General features: G+C 44.8%; 1 protein-coding gene across 1 annotated transcript; it reads right to left on the reverse strand.

Moving 5' to 3' along the window:
* Window positions 1–1325: 1325 nt before the first annotated feature.
* Window positions 1326–16068, reverse strand: TMEM263 (transmembrane protein 263). The gene is made up of 3 exons (XM_075276387.1): window positions 15918–16068; window positions 11344–11412; window positions 1326–2607 (listed from the first exon to the last, which is right to left on the reverse strand). The coding sequence occupies exons 2-3, from the start codon at window positions 11405–11407 to the stop codon at window positions 2327–2329; spliced, it is 345 nt and encodes a 114-aa protein (XP_075132488.1). The 5' UTR covers window positions 11408–11412; window positions 15918–16068; the 3' UTR covers window positions 1326–2326.
* Window positions 16069–16507: the final 439 nt, after the last annotated feature.

Genomic DNA, 16507 nt, shown 5'->3' on the forward strand with positions numbered 1-16507 from the left:
CGACTATTTCACTTTATCTGTAACATGACAGTAACTTTCCATTCTGGATTTTGGAATATTGAGCGGCCTGCAACACAGACTATTGTCTTCACAATAATGCTGTACATGAGGATCTAAGTGCACTGACATTTTTACATTTCACGTTTTTTGTATCAGCTCCTATTTTGTAGAAACATATCCTTCCGAAAAGTGGTTTAGTTACTGCTTATTTTTAATATTTTTTTTTTTCTATGGTAGCATTTTCTAACTTCATTGTGAGCTTATGGTGAGCTTGTGTTTATACAGCAGCCAGCCTAAAGAGGAAGAGCTGCAGCTATTACTTCACCTGCAAATTTAAAGGGATTCTACCATTAAACTACCTTTTTTTCTAATGACCACGTCGGAATAGCCTTAAGAAAGGCTATTCGTCTCCTACCTTTAGACGTGGTCTCCGCCGCGCCGTTCCATAGAAATACCGGTTTTAACCGGTATGCAAATGAGCTCTCCGCAGCAATGAGGGCAGGCCCCAGCGCTGAAACACCGATGAGCGTGTCCCCATTGCTGCCCAGAGCTCTTTCCTGCGCCGCCTCCTTCTTCTGCAGCAACTCCGCCTCTTCTGGCTTCTCTTGCTCTTGTAGTTCTATACAGGAGCATAGAGAGGCCACCCCAAAATGGCCGCCGGCCAGCTCCTGTATTGAACTGCAAGAGCGGCTACCCCAAAATGGCCGCCGGCCAGCTCCCCTGTATTGAACTGCAAGAGCGGCTACCCATAAAAGGCCGCCAGCCGGCGACCATTTTTGGGTAGCCGCTCTTGCAGTTCAATACAGGGGAGCAAATAGCCTTTCTTAAGGCTATTCCGACGTGGTAATTAGAAAAAAAAGTAGTTTAATGGTAGAATCCCTTTAAGTATAAATTAACAACTAGGCATTACCATTTTCCTTGTTAAAGGGGCGTGTGCCTAAATATTCTCACCGTTAGCACTGATCGGACTGTGGATGGGGACACACTCCCAACCGATGACACTCCGTTGTCAATTCCTAAATTTCCAGGAGGTATATTAATAATCCTACTAATATTATAGTAGGGGGGTGTGGGGAGCACTGTGGGAGGGGGTGCCGCAAAAGGGGGGGGCGCCACAGGAAGGGGTGTGTGGGAGATCATAACCAAGAGGAATGCCTAAATGTATGCGGCTCAGTGCCAACGCTAACGGCAGATGCTAGTGTAAAATAAAACTTGAAACAAACCTATTTAGGCACAAAGTTTATTTGTTTTCTCTCTCTCACCATAATTCACAGTTTAGGTGGGCGACTAAGTAAATATCTGAAAAGTATATTAATACACAGGGGTAGGAAAAAGAAGGGGAGGGGGGAGAAATTTACAGAAAACTGCGATTAGTACAGAATTCTTACACTTAGGATCTGCGTAGCATTCATATCTTTCCAAAGACAGCAAACAATTATACTTTATATAGAAAATAAGCTTCTTGTAATGTATAAAAATATGTAAACTACCACTTTTTGGAGGGGGGGGGGGGGGGGATCATATAAAGAAAAAAGAATGCATCTTAAAGGGAGTGTCAACCATGTGCAAAGACCGAAGCAACGGTGGGTTTTAAAACCATAGACCGACATTTACGTCGTGTACCTGAGGGCACTCTATAAGGCACTAAAGTGGGAGGAAAAGATTAACCTGGAACCTAGAAGGTTCCTTAATAAATTAAAGGTGTTTGCCTACCCTCATGTTCATGGTAGGGGAAGGGGGTCACATACAACACTGTCACATATTTTATCTACTAAGCATATATGAATAATCCAAAATTATTGGGAAACAAAACGCACCTTCTTGGGAGGCGAAAAAGCAGAAAATGGCTGAAATTTTTGGACATATACAAAAACAACATTTTGAATATACTTGAACCTCTTTACGCCACCTTCTGGTGACGAATTGCATTGATATATTAAAAGGGGTGTGGATTTTCAGGTGCCATAGGATAAAACAACGTATACTCTAAGTACCAGGCGGCAAATCTATGTGCTGTGATTTTATATATATAAAAAAAAACCTAAAGAAAAACACGATGGAAACACAAGATTTGATGTAGTAAAATGTAACAATTGCGCGGCAGTTTCAATGAACCCTTCAAAGTCTGTGTTCACTACACGACTGCTGCGATCCCCTGCGATCTGCTTGTACGATGGACCGCACCAGCGCTACAGAAACAAGTGTCTTTTGTGATGTGCTTTTTTTTCTTTTTCTTTTTTTTTTTTTTGCTCAACCGTTCTGCAGCCACCAAATCACTGCTGCGTCAGTTCTCATAGAAACAAAAAATACATATATAAATATTGGTTCAGTCAGATTTGTCCTTCTTCTTGCCAGAGACTTTACTGGAGACAGCAGAACCAACTGCAGAAACGCTCCCGGTGACCGCCGACACTCCGCCTTTCACAATGCCAACCCCTATACTTGGCACTGACGTGACTGCCGTTTTTGTCACTTCCAAACTCTTGCCTCCGATCCAGGCGACTCCACCTATGGTGGCACCGACAGCGCCTTTGGTCATGCTGAAGATGCCCCCTGTTACACGAGAGATCATGCCGGGCTGGGCTTGAGGGTGGTCTTTAACTGTGGCTGGGGAAAAAAAAAAAAAAAAGTAATATAAAATGTGTAATATGGACAATTATATTAAACTATGCTGGGAGTTAATAGTTCCACTACAGGAGGAGAGCCAAAGGCTAGAGACCCCTCTACACAAAACATATAAAGAGCATGTCAGGCATTTATTTATTTTTAGATTTTTTCTTACTATAAAACAACATTTTTAAGCAAATTAAACAGTCTGGTTTCATTACCATAAAGGCCCTTGTGAAGAGGGACAACTATGTACAAACCAACCTTTATTCTTCCATAGCATTTCAGTGAATATCAACTCAGCAATAGCCAAATTCTCTAAAAATAATAAGCATCATCATCATCATCGGGGAAGGAGCAAAGTCCATAGCTAAGGCTCAATTCACATCTGCGCTGTAGACTCAGTCACGGATCGTGCCTAAAATCAGCAGAGAGAAAGGTCCTGCAAGGAGGACTTTTCTCTCTACCGGTTTCAGTATAAGAGTACTGAGCAGCCAGTCACGTATTGCACTGTACGTGACTAGCCGTTTTGGAAGTACTGAAGAGGTGTAGAAGGAGGGGTCGTCTGTATTAAAAAAAGAAAAAAAAAACGGCGGTCAGAAACGGAGGCAGCCGATGACGTAGCGGTGCTCAGGCCTGGTTCACATCGTCGGTAATCCGTTCAGGGAACTAGACTATAATGGGTCCGTGTGCTTTTCGCACGGTCTCTGCAGACAGAAAGGTAGTTCACGTTCTACTTTCCTGTCTGCATGACCGTGCAGAATGCACATGGACCCCATTATAGTCTATGGGGTCCATGTTCTTTCACTGCACACTGCTTGCCAATGCGTTCGGTAGTGTGTTCAGTAGTCTGTTTGGGGGGAGCGGGGTCCCCATGCGAACTCCCCCGACCGGATTACAGATGTAAATATGAACCAGGCCTCAGGGGAACAGGGATAAGGCTCTGGTGGTCCCTGAAAAGTAATTAGCATCAAAAAAACCGCTTTAATTAACAGACAGCTGCGAGTATTAACGAATGAAAGGTATGTCAAGAATAGACTTTCTAAAGGCTATGTAAAGATATGCTTTTTTCAAAAGTGATATGATTCCCTTTAATGGCCTAACCTTAAAATATGCTGTTTTGATAAGGCTCACCAGCCCCCAATACTGACATTTATCCCATGCCTACATACACCTTGTATCATTCACTTCTAAAAGGTGCTGCCGGCATCCCAGAAGTCTCATAGAAGTGAATGCAGACCCTTACTCTCCAAATCACTATGGAAACCAGTGACCGGACCCCCAGCAATGAGACACCTATCCCCTATCCTGTTGATATAGTTATATAATGCAAAAACCCCTTTAGGCTACGGCCACAAGGGACATAAAAAAAAAAAAAACACAACATCTCATTGGCAACGCATCGCAGTTCTTCCCGCAGCGCTTTCAACAGAAAGTTTGCAGAGTTTTCCTTCACGGACTTTCTGCTACAATTATATCTATGGGGAAACTGCCAGCATTTCTATAATTGACATGCCGCGATTTCCAAAAACATGCCGGCATCACGGCATAGCCGCACTGCGGTTTTTATCACAAAGTGGATATGGGATTCACTAGAATCCCATCCACTTTGCCTGTACTGTAAAACGACAAGTTTGTGTCCAGTGGGGCCCCGGCCTTAAAGTATTTTTAGCTGTATTTTTTGCTCCCTTCCTAAGGTTACATTGAACCGCCGAGAAGCTTTTGGGCTGAACGTCTCACAATAGGTGGCCGGAGTATAGCTGTGCAGGAGAGAAAGAGGGGAAACTAGCATTGCAGCCATTCCATCTCAGGACTGATGGGGACCCCGGAGGTTTTACCTCCACCAGTTGTCAAGTAGCGCTATGCCATCACTTTATAAGATGATCCCTTAAAATGATTAAACTGTCTGCTGCTGCCACAACTAGGGGGAGGTAGTGTAGAGTTATTACAGATTTCAAGGGGCACAAGTACAAAACCAATCAATGCAGAACTCCAAACCTAAAAACAAAATTATGTTCGCAGCTGGGGTACACAAGCCTCATAAAACCAGAACATTATTTCATGGCGACCTTCAATTTTCATAAACTACAAGAAAGTCAAGTAGAAGGATAAACACCCATCTGCGGCGCTTCCCTCCACAGCTACGTCCCCGCTGTGACAATATCACATTCTGCAGATTTCTAAACACTTCTCATTAGAAGTGGAAGATAAACTCCGGCTAACATCAAAGTAGATGGAGAGCGCCGGCTGCTCCTCTTACGGCGGCAATCTTCCTCGGCTCGTCGTTCGCCTCGAGCTCTTCCTACAAACTTTCATCTCCAGTTCAATCACCGGCGTCTCAGAACCTGCCTTGCTTAACATCTGTGGGCAGAGCGCACCATTCCTCAAAGTAGGTCTGCATCTGCCACATCAATAATACAGGCGCCGCACTCCGCTGATCTGTGATATGGGACGGGTCTGACAGAAGATGGCAGGTGCATCAGCGCCCCCATTATAACGTCTGTCAGGATGGGTTTAATGATTGCACGCCTGGACGGCTATACTGCGTAGCACAGTCACTGCAAAAAGGGTGGGGGGACTTGGAGAACTTTCCAGTAAAATAAAAATCTGGCTTAAAGGGGGGAAGTCTACTAAAAGAAGTTATGTGGGGAGCAAAAATTTTCACAGTACTTGCACTGCACAAGATATACATGAGGGTCCCTTGGCATCCTCAAGGAGAGCGGCAGAGGTCAGTAGGGGCTGATATCTCTGCGGCAGCTGTTCTCTGTGTGATATCACCAACTCTGCTCTACTCCAAAAGCTTTTACATCGAGGACAGCGGAGTCAGTCATGTGACCAAAAATTAGAGCATCAGTAGGGGGGACAGGAGTAAGACTGAAATATGGAGGTTACCCTTCTATAGAGCAAGGATGTCTATCCAGTTTAGGGAACGCGCAGTGAAAAGTCTTCACTCCCTACCTTTAAACCTATTACCTATCCATAGGATGGGAGATACATATGTAATCGCTTGGGGTGGGGGTGGGGTCGCACTGTTTATGTAAGGATGGGCCCCAAATGCCTCCATCTGAATGGGGCATTGATCTCACTCAGTACTCAAAAGATAGCTGAGCTCTGGATGAATGTCACTGCGCACAAGCAAAACCTTTACTCCCAATGAAGGGTCTCAAAACCCCCATTCTTATCAGAGAATTGTCCCCCTTCCTAAAGATAGAGGATAAGTGTTGGTTACGGTACAACCTCCAAGTCTACACAAGACAGTGGGTAGCTGAAGATCACTGGGGTCATGACACATGGAGCCCCTGCTGACCAGTTGTCTGAGGGGTAGTGTTGCTCTGAGTGCTGCTTCCTCTGCACAGGCCCTGTGACGTCACGTTCATTGGTCACATGGCTGGTCGGATTCAAGTGATTGGGATAGAGCAGCCGAACCATGCATAGTTACTATACAATATACAGTGTGGTGCTTGGTTTTCTGTGAGGTGGCAGCAGCATTCATCCCATCTCTGCAGTCTGTTAAACCAACCAAATCAGTAGGAGATTCATATGTGGGACCCCCGCCGATCTTTAATGACCTATTCGTAGAATAGGTCATCAATTGATAAACCCAAAATGACCAGAAATGACCCCTTAACCCATTTATGCCGCAGGTTATATATTTTTGAGCTCCAATAAAGGAACTGTAGGCATAAATGGGTACGCTGAGCTTTAAACAGCGACATCTCCATAAACGTGCACTTCAGACCGCAACAGCCATGATTTATTTATAGGCCAAGGGAACGTGGTAGCTGCAACTCCAGAGCCTTTATCTAGGAGAGAGCGATGCACAACCGTAAACCAGATTAGCATACTGAACTTAAGGGTTTGGAGTTTTTTTTCAGCAAAAATAATAATTTTGCTGAATTTTAAAGATTTTCTCAAACCATCTTAGTGGTGATATCTCTTGTCTTAATCAGATGCCAGTGGATACGACCATGAATGTAGGAACTTTCTATGGTCAGAAACCCAGCCATGATTTCCTTATTGTGGCCAGGTAATCTTGTCATACATGTAGTGTCCCTGCCTGACCACAATAAGGAAGCTATGGCTGAATTCATGACATGTCCCAGACCATAGAAAGTCCCTGCACTCATGGTCGTATCCATTGGCCATCGATCAAGACAAGAGATGTCACCACTAAGATGGTGAGAGAAAATCTGTTTTTAAATAATTTATATTTGCAAAAATGAATAAATTAGTTTAAATATGGTTATATTGGTGAGAAAACCCCTTTAAGGATATGTTCACAAATGTCATATATGCTGAAAACCCACAGTGTATCTGTCCAAAAGAAAGCCATGTAAATACAACTGCACTGTCTATGAGATACGCACTAGGACAAATCTCTTCAGTTATGTAGTTAACCAAGCATTTATCTGCACAGTGTCAGGGATGGGGGGGGGGGTTCTTTAGGGGAGACCAGGTGGCAGACACTCCCTTCCTGTCCCTGAACCTGAAAGCTGGAGAAGTCTTATAGAAATGGAGCTGACATGCTTCATACCCCTAGTGTGGATTCACACATAGATTTTTCCTGAAATTGTCGTTCCTTTTTTTTGGTCAGAGACCTTACATCCAAATTTTATTTTAAAGTGTGTTATTACTAGGCACAGCGCCTCACATTCTGTAGTGGCTGTGCCTAGTACTACATGAATCTCCAGCCTATTTTCCAGAATCGGAGAGAAGTATAATAAGTTGTAATACCAGGCAGAGACACTACTAAATGTGTGGCGCTGTGTCTGACAAACAAATAAACAATAAATACGTCACAGTGTTATGACCACTTCAACCTGTAGATCGGTGGAGGTTCTACATAGCAGACCCCCACTGATCTAATATTAATGACTTATCCTATGGAGAGGTGTCCATTACTACAATCCTGGATTCCCATTTAAAGGGGTTTTTCAGGACTTGGATACTGATGACTTATCCATAGCCTAGGTCATCAATACATGGTCAGTGGCGTAAGATATCGGGGACCTCTGCCGATCAGCTGTTTGAAGAGAGCTGCAAACTCTTCCCTGTGCCAATGACACCATGTTCAACCGGTTACACAGTACAGAAGCAGCTCAGTCGCCATCAAGTGAATGCCAAGCACAGCCACTAAACAATGCACTGTGCTTGGCATTATGTCCAGAGCCACCAGCAATGTCGAACTAGCAGATCGGTTGGAAACCCATATAGTTGTACCCCTTGCGACTATATAATGATAACCTATCCTAAAAATTCCAGGAAACCCCCTTACATCAAATACACTGTGATACAGAATTTTTTTAGGATCAACGTTGTAGGAGTATACCCAGTAATGTAGCCCACTACATTGCAGAATTTTATACAGTAATCTAGGTGCCCAAAATAGCCCTGTCACCCATCACACCTGATATTGTATCTGTACGTGCCACAGTGGCCGGCAATGGAACAATTTCCCGTCTATGTAAACACAGATTATTTTCATATTCCAGACGTGTAATGTTAGGTCATGAGACCGGCATGTGGTGTCTGCTGTCAGAGTCTTCACCAGGTGAGGTTTTACAATGCACAATGGATAAGACATTGCCGTACTGAATAAACCCCTCAAAAGAAAGATGGGGGGCAGGACAGAAGGCTGAAACAGCAGTGAAGAGGAATGTAGGCCATGTTGGTTTGCAAGCCTACACATATATATATAGCCTGCTAGAAAGGCACAAGACAAACATTGTTCCCTATGTGTCTATACTGACAGAGGCACGAAAGCAAATGCAGGCTCTTCACATTACAAATGATCTGATGCTTGCTCAAGTTAACCCTTGTTGAGAGGGTTCCACCTGCTTTAGTCATTTTAAGGCCATGGCCCCATGTAGTCTAAACGCAACAGCAAGAAATGCAGCATTTTATAGTCCTTCCAAAGTGGATGGGATTTTGGCAGATCCCAATCACACATTGCAAAAGAAAATAAAAATCTGCAGCAAAAATGCAGCGATTTACATAAAACTGTTGCATCTTTGTAAATCGCAGCATGTCTATAATACTTACAGAAATGCCAGTGTCTTCCCTACAAGCATAACTGAAGCTGAAACTTTCAGTGAAAAGTGCTGCAGAAAAAAACCGCTATTCATTTCTACAGTGGTTGTTCCCACAGCGTGGGTCCTTAGCCTAAAGGGGCGTTCACATTTGTGTCCGGTGTGTGCATTCTGCCGGGTTTCCGTCTTCAGCCCTGGCGAAACTGGAAAGGGAACGGAAACCCGGTGGTCAGCTTTATAAACCCATTCATGTGAATCGGTTTATAAAGGTGACCGCCGGTATCCGCCTGTGGGGAAACAGTTTTTTTTTTTTTTTTTTTTCAGTCGGACATGCAGGACTTTGCATCCGACTAAAAAACGGTTTCCCCGCAGACAAGCCGCAGGGGGTCACCTTTACAAACCTATTCAAGTGAATGGGTTTTAAAACTGACCGCGGGTTTCCGTCTCCTGCCAAGTTTCGCCGGGGCTGAGGATGGAAATCGGGTGGAATGCACACACCGGACACCAGGCGCAAGTGTGACTGAAACAAAGTGGTTTTCCCACTGGCAAGACTTATTCTGTCTACAGATTAGGGAATGTGTGTCAGATCAGGATATCAGACCGCTGAGACCCCAAGTCTTCTTGAAATTAGGACCCCCTGGTCCCCTGAATGGTTGGATTACTGACAGACATGTGTGACTACTGCTCCATTCACTTCTATGGAACTGTCAGAAACAGCCAACTCTAGTGCTTGTCCTTACATAAGTGAATGGTGGTCACATGTGCACTACCAATCCATACACAAACAGACCCCAGGGGTCAGACACCCAGATCCCCATGGCAGAGCTCTCTTATCACCGCTTCTCCTTTACAGGCCATGTGATGTCACATTCAGTCACATAACCTATTAGCAATTCCGTCCAATTCAAGCTGTGTTAAGCTTTGTTGCTCAGCAAAGCCACCATACAATGTACGGTGCTGTGATTGGTCAGTTCTGAAGTGGCTTCAGCGCTCACCTTAATTCTGCAGCCTTTGCAAACAGCTGAGTGTCTGAAGGACATCTCTGACCAAAGTTCATCTCCCTTGAGAATGAAGGATCCAGCATGCTGAAATCCAACTTGTGCCATCCTTTCTACTCTTAAAGGGATTCCATCATTAGAAACCCTTTTTAAACTAATTACACGTAGGAATAGCCTTAAGAAAGGTTATTCTTCTGTTACCTTTATTATTCTGATTCGTGCCGCCATCCCTTAGAAATATCTTCCTTCTTCTTTATGCAAATGAGTTTTCTCGCAGCACTGGGGACGACAGCGAGTCTTCTTCACCGCCTTCTTCTCTCGATCTCCTGCTCTGGGTCCAAAAGCGCCGACTGCGCATGTCCGTCGGCCATTTTCCTGTGGGCCGATACAGAAAGGCCACAAGAAAATGGCCGAAGGACCGACCCCAGTGCTGCGAGAAAACTCATTTGCATGAAGAAGAAAGATCTTTCTAAAGAACGACGGCGCAGATCAGCATAATAAAGGTAAAAGAATAACATTTCATGTATTTAGCTTAAAAAGGGTTTCTAATAATAGAATCCCTTTAAAATATTTCAGCCAAGAATTCCATATTATCTGTATTAGATGGTCAGCAAGTCAAGTGTAATTTGTGTCCTAACCCTCACCCAACACATGCAGGTTTAGATAAGCTGCTGCCAGGGATGTCTGGCAGAGCATTGTTATATGGGAGGGGATGGGGGCACTGCTGGTCAAATGAGTGTTCTGCTGACAGCCATCTAGGGTGTACAGCACGCTTCAGAATCCTGAAGAATGTACACAACATATGCTTAAAGGGGTACTCTGGTTACAACAAGATACACTATGTTCACATCTGTATTAGAGTTTCCCCTCTTCCGGTCCACCGCAGGAACAGAACAGGAAAGCTGTCTGTCTAATAACAAAGAGCAAGGAACCCCTTGTACTATAAGGGGGTCCGTCGTGTGTCTATTATTTTTATTAATATTATTGCAAGATGGTAGAGTCGTGCTTGCAGGAATTTTTGGTCTAGTGGACACTGGCCTTGAACAATGTGAAAGTAGCCTTACCCCATATGCACAGGGCCTTGTACTTCAGCCATCTATGACCCCACTGAAATAAATGGCGCAGGAGCACAGCTTTCCGACCAGCGCTTCACTCATACTAGGGTGCAAAACGTCCCATTCTCGAACCCCCAGCAGTCAAACCCTCTCCAATCTATACCACTCCCTACAAAAGTCTGGGGTGCAGAGACTGTTAAGGTCTTTTTGGGGTCCAAGGCATACTATATAGAACGGGAACTTTGTGAAACCCTGCGCTCCAGATCTCTGGCATCGAAAATCACAACTTTAGATTTATTCGGCGAAAAAGGTTACTACATTTTGCATTTTTATTCTCAGTCCACTTTATAATGGGTGGGAAAATGGCATTCTTTGCCTGGTGGGGAGATTGACATCAGATTTACTATATGGAACTTTTTAGAAGCCTCAAATATTGTCACAACCTCACCCCAAGTAGGGTATATGACATAGAAAGTGGAGAAAAGTGTTAAAGATTTATCAAACATTGCAAACTTTTGTTAAATTTGGCCCAGAATACGGTAACGTAAACGCCAAAAACAGACTTCAAGAATTTCCCTGTATTTATCAAGTCAGTTCCATCGTGAGATGCCTTGATAACAATACGACAATCACGTAGAGTAAAAATGTCCTTACCCTCGGGCGCCTCGTCCCGCAAATAGGCAGGAACGTCTTCTTCTGACTTCTCCGTGTGGTTCATTGTGCCTGAGGAACATAACAAGTCATAATTATTCACTATAGAGCCACATTATGCAAACACTTGCAAGACTGAGATGTGACTAAATTGCTGCTTGCAGATCGCTGCCCCCCAGAGACGCTGGCGGTACACAAACTGCGCAGACACTTACAGGCTGACAACACGCTTACATGTTACATGCCAACTACATACTGCTCCTGTGTGATGTACAGCAGGGATGTAGGGTGGTTGACACCAAGCTTTCCCAGGAGCAGATATACATAATTACCACCCCTCGCCGGCTCACGTCACAACCTGTCTGGTGTCTATTCGAACCATCTCCAGCCCTGGGGAGATGATGGGAAATGTAGTTCAATAGCAGAAATAACTATGCAGATTATTCCTTCAGGGGTTTAGGAAACTTAAGTAAACAGCCCTGCGGTGGTGATAATTGTTACAACCCAGCTTTCCTGGGGTCCTAATCAGCAGACCTGCATCTCTTGCACTAACAGGACAATAAATCTATGCGTATTTTTCATTCAGGGGTCTGAGAAAGCTAAGTAACCACCATTTTAGTGGTCATATTTGCTGTCACCCAGATTTCCCAGAATCCTGAATGGCAGACCTGTACACTTATAAAGGATGCAGTGAAAGTGACGTAAATAAGCAGGTTTGCCATTCAGGAGTCTGAGAAAGAGAGATCAACAGCCTTAAGCCCCTATTGGTTGTCACCCTGCTTTCCTAATCTCATGAATGGCAGTTACACACAGTAATGTGCCTAAAGAGGATACAGCAATGGATTCTCAGATCCCACACGGAACTAGGTCGCTATACCAAGTAGGAGTATAGGAATAAGCATCATCCCTGCAGAAGTTATATTGGTTGTACCCAGCTTTCTTGCAATCCTGAATTCAACATCTTTATAGTAAGGAAACTATAGAGGTACAGCACTGCATCCCCAGATCCCATAGCAACATAGGAGAATGGGAAAGTAAGGTGAACCCCCTTATTGCAGCCATACTGGAAGTCACCCAGCTTTCCTACTGTCCTGTACAGATTGAGTGAGTGAGTGAACCTATGTGCATATGGAGGAGCCAAGGATGCAGCAATGCATACCCAGATGCCTAATACTAGGTGGGCTGGCTACTCAGAAGCATTTAAAAGACGCAATGGTTACATCTGTCGTCACCCAGCTTTCCTGCAGTCCTGAGTGAACAATATGTACAGTAGAGTGGCTATACAGGAGCAAAAGATGCAGCACTGTATTTCCAAATCACCATAACTAGGTAGATTTGTTACTGAGGATTACACATCAGCAACGGCTTTATCAGTCATTACCCAGCTTTCCTGCAGTCCTGAAAGTAAGATCTGTATATTCATACATCTACAGGGCTGCAGTTGTTCCCATGACAGTATAATTAAGAAGATATGTCATTCAAGAGTCTGGGAAAGTTGGTTTAGCTGGTAGAGTGGCCATACTGATTGCCACCCAGCTTTCCTACAGTCCTAAGTGGCAAATTTATATAGAAGTGCTGCTACAGATAAGCACAAGATAACTCATATTCTATATAACAACATAAATAGGTAGATTTGACACTCAGGAGTATGGGAAAAGGAGACCACTGACACAATGGCTATAATGGACATCACCCAGCTTTCCCACAGTCCTGAAGGGCAGTCTTGTACAATCATACATCTATATTGCTGAAAGTACTATAGGACGGTATAACTAAACAAATCCTGCATGCATGGACAATACCCTTGAGGCGGCTAAAATGGTTGTCACCCAGCTTTCTTACAGTCCTGAAAGGCTTGAACAATCATGCATCTGCAGGGAAGCAGTTGATCCCATGATAGAATAACTAGATACATTTGCCCTTTAGTATTCTGGGAAAGCTGGGTGGACATCCTCATAGCAGCCATATTAACAGTCACCCAGCTTTCCCAGCTATGTAGTACTTGCCAGTAGAGGGCGTCTTGAGGATTGCGTGGATCCCATAAAATGGGAATAACAGATCTGACTATCCTGGGTATTACTACACCCACATCCTGCTACTAACTAAAAATACTTCACCGCCTACATGGAAGGGATAGAGCAGGCCATGTATATTGCACAGGCAAACCAGCGGCACTGACTGTAGCCCCCGGGGCTGGCACCGCTCCGCTGTGGGCACTGTACTTTGATATGATCATGTTTTTAAAGCCACAGAACAAAAGCAGAGGAGGCGGAGGGAGGAGGCTGCAGGACAGCAAGGCTTTTCTCCACTCCCGTGACGTGGCAGAGACTTAAACCTGATCCCTGGGAGCCCCGCCACGCTCTACAGCAGCAACACTTCCATGTCATCCCGGGGGATGGAGAACAATTCACCTCTATCCACAGACACCGTGCCTGCGCCGCCAGCCAGAGGCTCCACCCTGCTCCAGAAAGATCCATTATCCCCCTTCCTTAAATACTCAGGTGCTGAGGAATTAACCCCTTTAGCTACTGCAGAAGTTTACAAGTCACTTAGGTGCATTTTAACAATTCACAACACCTGGAAGGAAGCCAGCCCAAATTATACGCCTGTGTGCAAAATATTTATCCAGTTATATAGGGCTGCAGCTGCTGAATGGAGAATATTACACTAGGGCCAGATGGCGAGTGCGCAGCCTCACATCTGGAAGCTCGCTACAATGGAAGAATGCACAGACACGGACATTGTCATCATGGCGGGGCATGGCTAGGGTTCCAGGGAATGTGTGGCAAAAATCAGGGGACTACCATAAGTCCTTGTCCTGTGACCCCATACGTAAATACTGACACCAAAACTTTGCAGCGGATCACGTGTAACGCCATTTTTTAGCAGAATCGTTGCTAAGGCTACACAGTGATTTTCATCACATAACCAAAAATCACCAAGACACCATGCGACTAATGTTAGAGAATGGAGTCACATTGCGACCCCTAGCTTGCGGCACATTAGGGGCTACAATATGGCTCCATTTACTAATGTCGATAAAAGAATCTCAGGGTGATCTGGCAATCTTTGGTTATGTGAGGAAAGTTGCCATGTAACCCCAGCCTTAGACTAGAGCGACAAAGTGATGTAGGGGCGCAATGGCCCACTGCAACATAACTTCAAGTGAATGCCTAGGTCATGTATCGCAACCTCCTGTAACACGATAGTCTAACCTGTTGGATATTTGCCCGCAGTAGGCAGGTCAGACATGACTATGCAATCATAGACTAAGACAATTCACATGCAAATGCAACTCACCAGAAATTTGGCTACAGCTCTAAAACATGAAGTTGCAAAGAAGTCGCACAACATATTTGGCACTCACTGTAGTGCAACACAAGCTGCCATCTAACCATGGGGCCTGAAAAGTTGCATGCGACCTGACTGCAGTGCGACAACCCCTAAGGCAAATGATGCAAGAGTGTTGTCAACCAGTCAACACCCACAGGTACAACGTGGACTAAGGGAGGGGGCAGTCACAGGTCAGTTTTGAAGGAAGACACAGAAGGGGTTAAGCATATACATCATAAGTGTCATCATATAATGTAGACCTGTGTATACAGCACCACAAACACACAAGTGGACACGTGTGTGTATGTATCACATGTCAGGGCTGCACAAGCCCATGTAATATTAGATCCTCTCTATTCATATTGGGACTGATCGTCAGTATTCATCCAAAAAAAGTCCCAATAAAGTCCAAAAAGGAAATTTTCATAGCTACCTTATAGAATCCATATAATAATGTGCACATTGTCCAGACTGCCTGGGGTTGTACTGAATAGGATGGAGTCCTGCTCTGTAGAACCTTAGACATTTGGGTATTGCCACCCGGTCTGGATCTAGCCAAAGTCTGACCGGCATGCCACCATTTCTCTCCAATAGAAATTGTCCATTGGTAAAAACACACATATGGCGCCATATTCACAAGGTCTACACCATTGGCGCTCATCTAGGTCTCATGACCCATATCCAGAACCTTCAAGAATATTCTTATCAACTCACCTGGTTATAATCACAGATGGCACGAAAATATGGATGAAAGCGTCGTAATCAATCCTTACAGCTAAAAATTGCCATCAATGGAAACAGGCAACGTAACCTATTTTGCAACAATTTTTTTTTGTGCGTATTATTTTTCCGTATACCCACCACAATACTATGGATGTAATAGATACCGCCATCTACGCCTGGTATATGTCCATCCCTACATGAATACTATGATATACAACATTATGGCGGTCATATTGGATGGTAATAGCTTGCAACAGTGGAAAATTATTTTGAATGGTGCAAAAAGTTACTATAAAAACCGCAACGTAGCGATGCAACCAACCGATACCTACCAGTCAGGTGCAACAACTATAATGCAAAGAAACCTAGAAATGCACCAGTTTAACCCTTCACAGCCCACAGTCCAAATGACTAATGAGACCCCATAAAGTCCCCGTTGAGATTTACACCTGAGACACGTCACTGTTATTGCACTGGTGCTCCACACCCCCTGCACACAATACACACGGCGCGGCCCTCACCTATCGCTCTCAGGTATCCGCAGGCTCCTCAGCAGCAGCAGCTCCCGCCGTATCACGCACCTTCCCCTCGCGGTCCGTGTCTCCCTCCGCCGCTGCTCGTTACCTCTCACACTTCACTCTGTGGCCGCTGCAGACGTGGCGCCTGACGCATCCCTCCGCTTAGCCAATGGGATCGCTCCGTAGCCTCAGCCAATCAGCTGCGAGCTCCTGCAAGTCAGTGACGTGGAACTGCCCAGATGTTCCTCAGAACAGTTAGATGGCTGGTGGCTGAGGGGGCGGCAGCTGAGGAGAGGGCCCACCTGCAGTGTCTGCCCCGAGGGCAGGGTGTGTGTGTCAGTGGGCACGGAGCAGGGCAGACATGTCCAGACTGGAGGAGTTTCCCCGCACGGCAGCCTCCTAGTCCCTAATGCCCATGTACAGTCCTGGTTAATAAACTTATTCTTATGACAACATCACAGAACTCATCAATAGAGTAGAATCTATCCAAACTAGGGCACAAACAACAGAGTCGTTACCAACAGCAACCAACATTTCAGATGAATGTCTTTGTATCACAGAACAGATTACAGGCCACCGCCATAGGGCAAATG

The sequence above is a fragment of the Leptodactylus fuscus genome, chromosome 5 (genome assembly GCF_031893055.1).
Source record: "Leptodactylus fuscus isolate aLepFus1 chromosome 5, aLepFus1.hap2, whole genome shotgun sequence".
In the NCBI taxonomy this organism is placed as follows: domain Eukaryota; kingdom Metazoa; phylum Chordata; class Amphibia; order Anura; family Leptodactylidae; genus Leptodactylus; species Leptodactylus fuscus.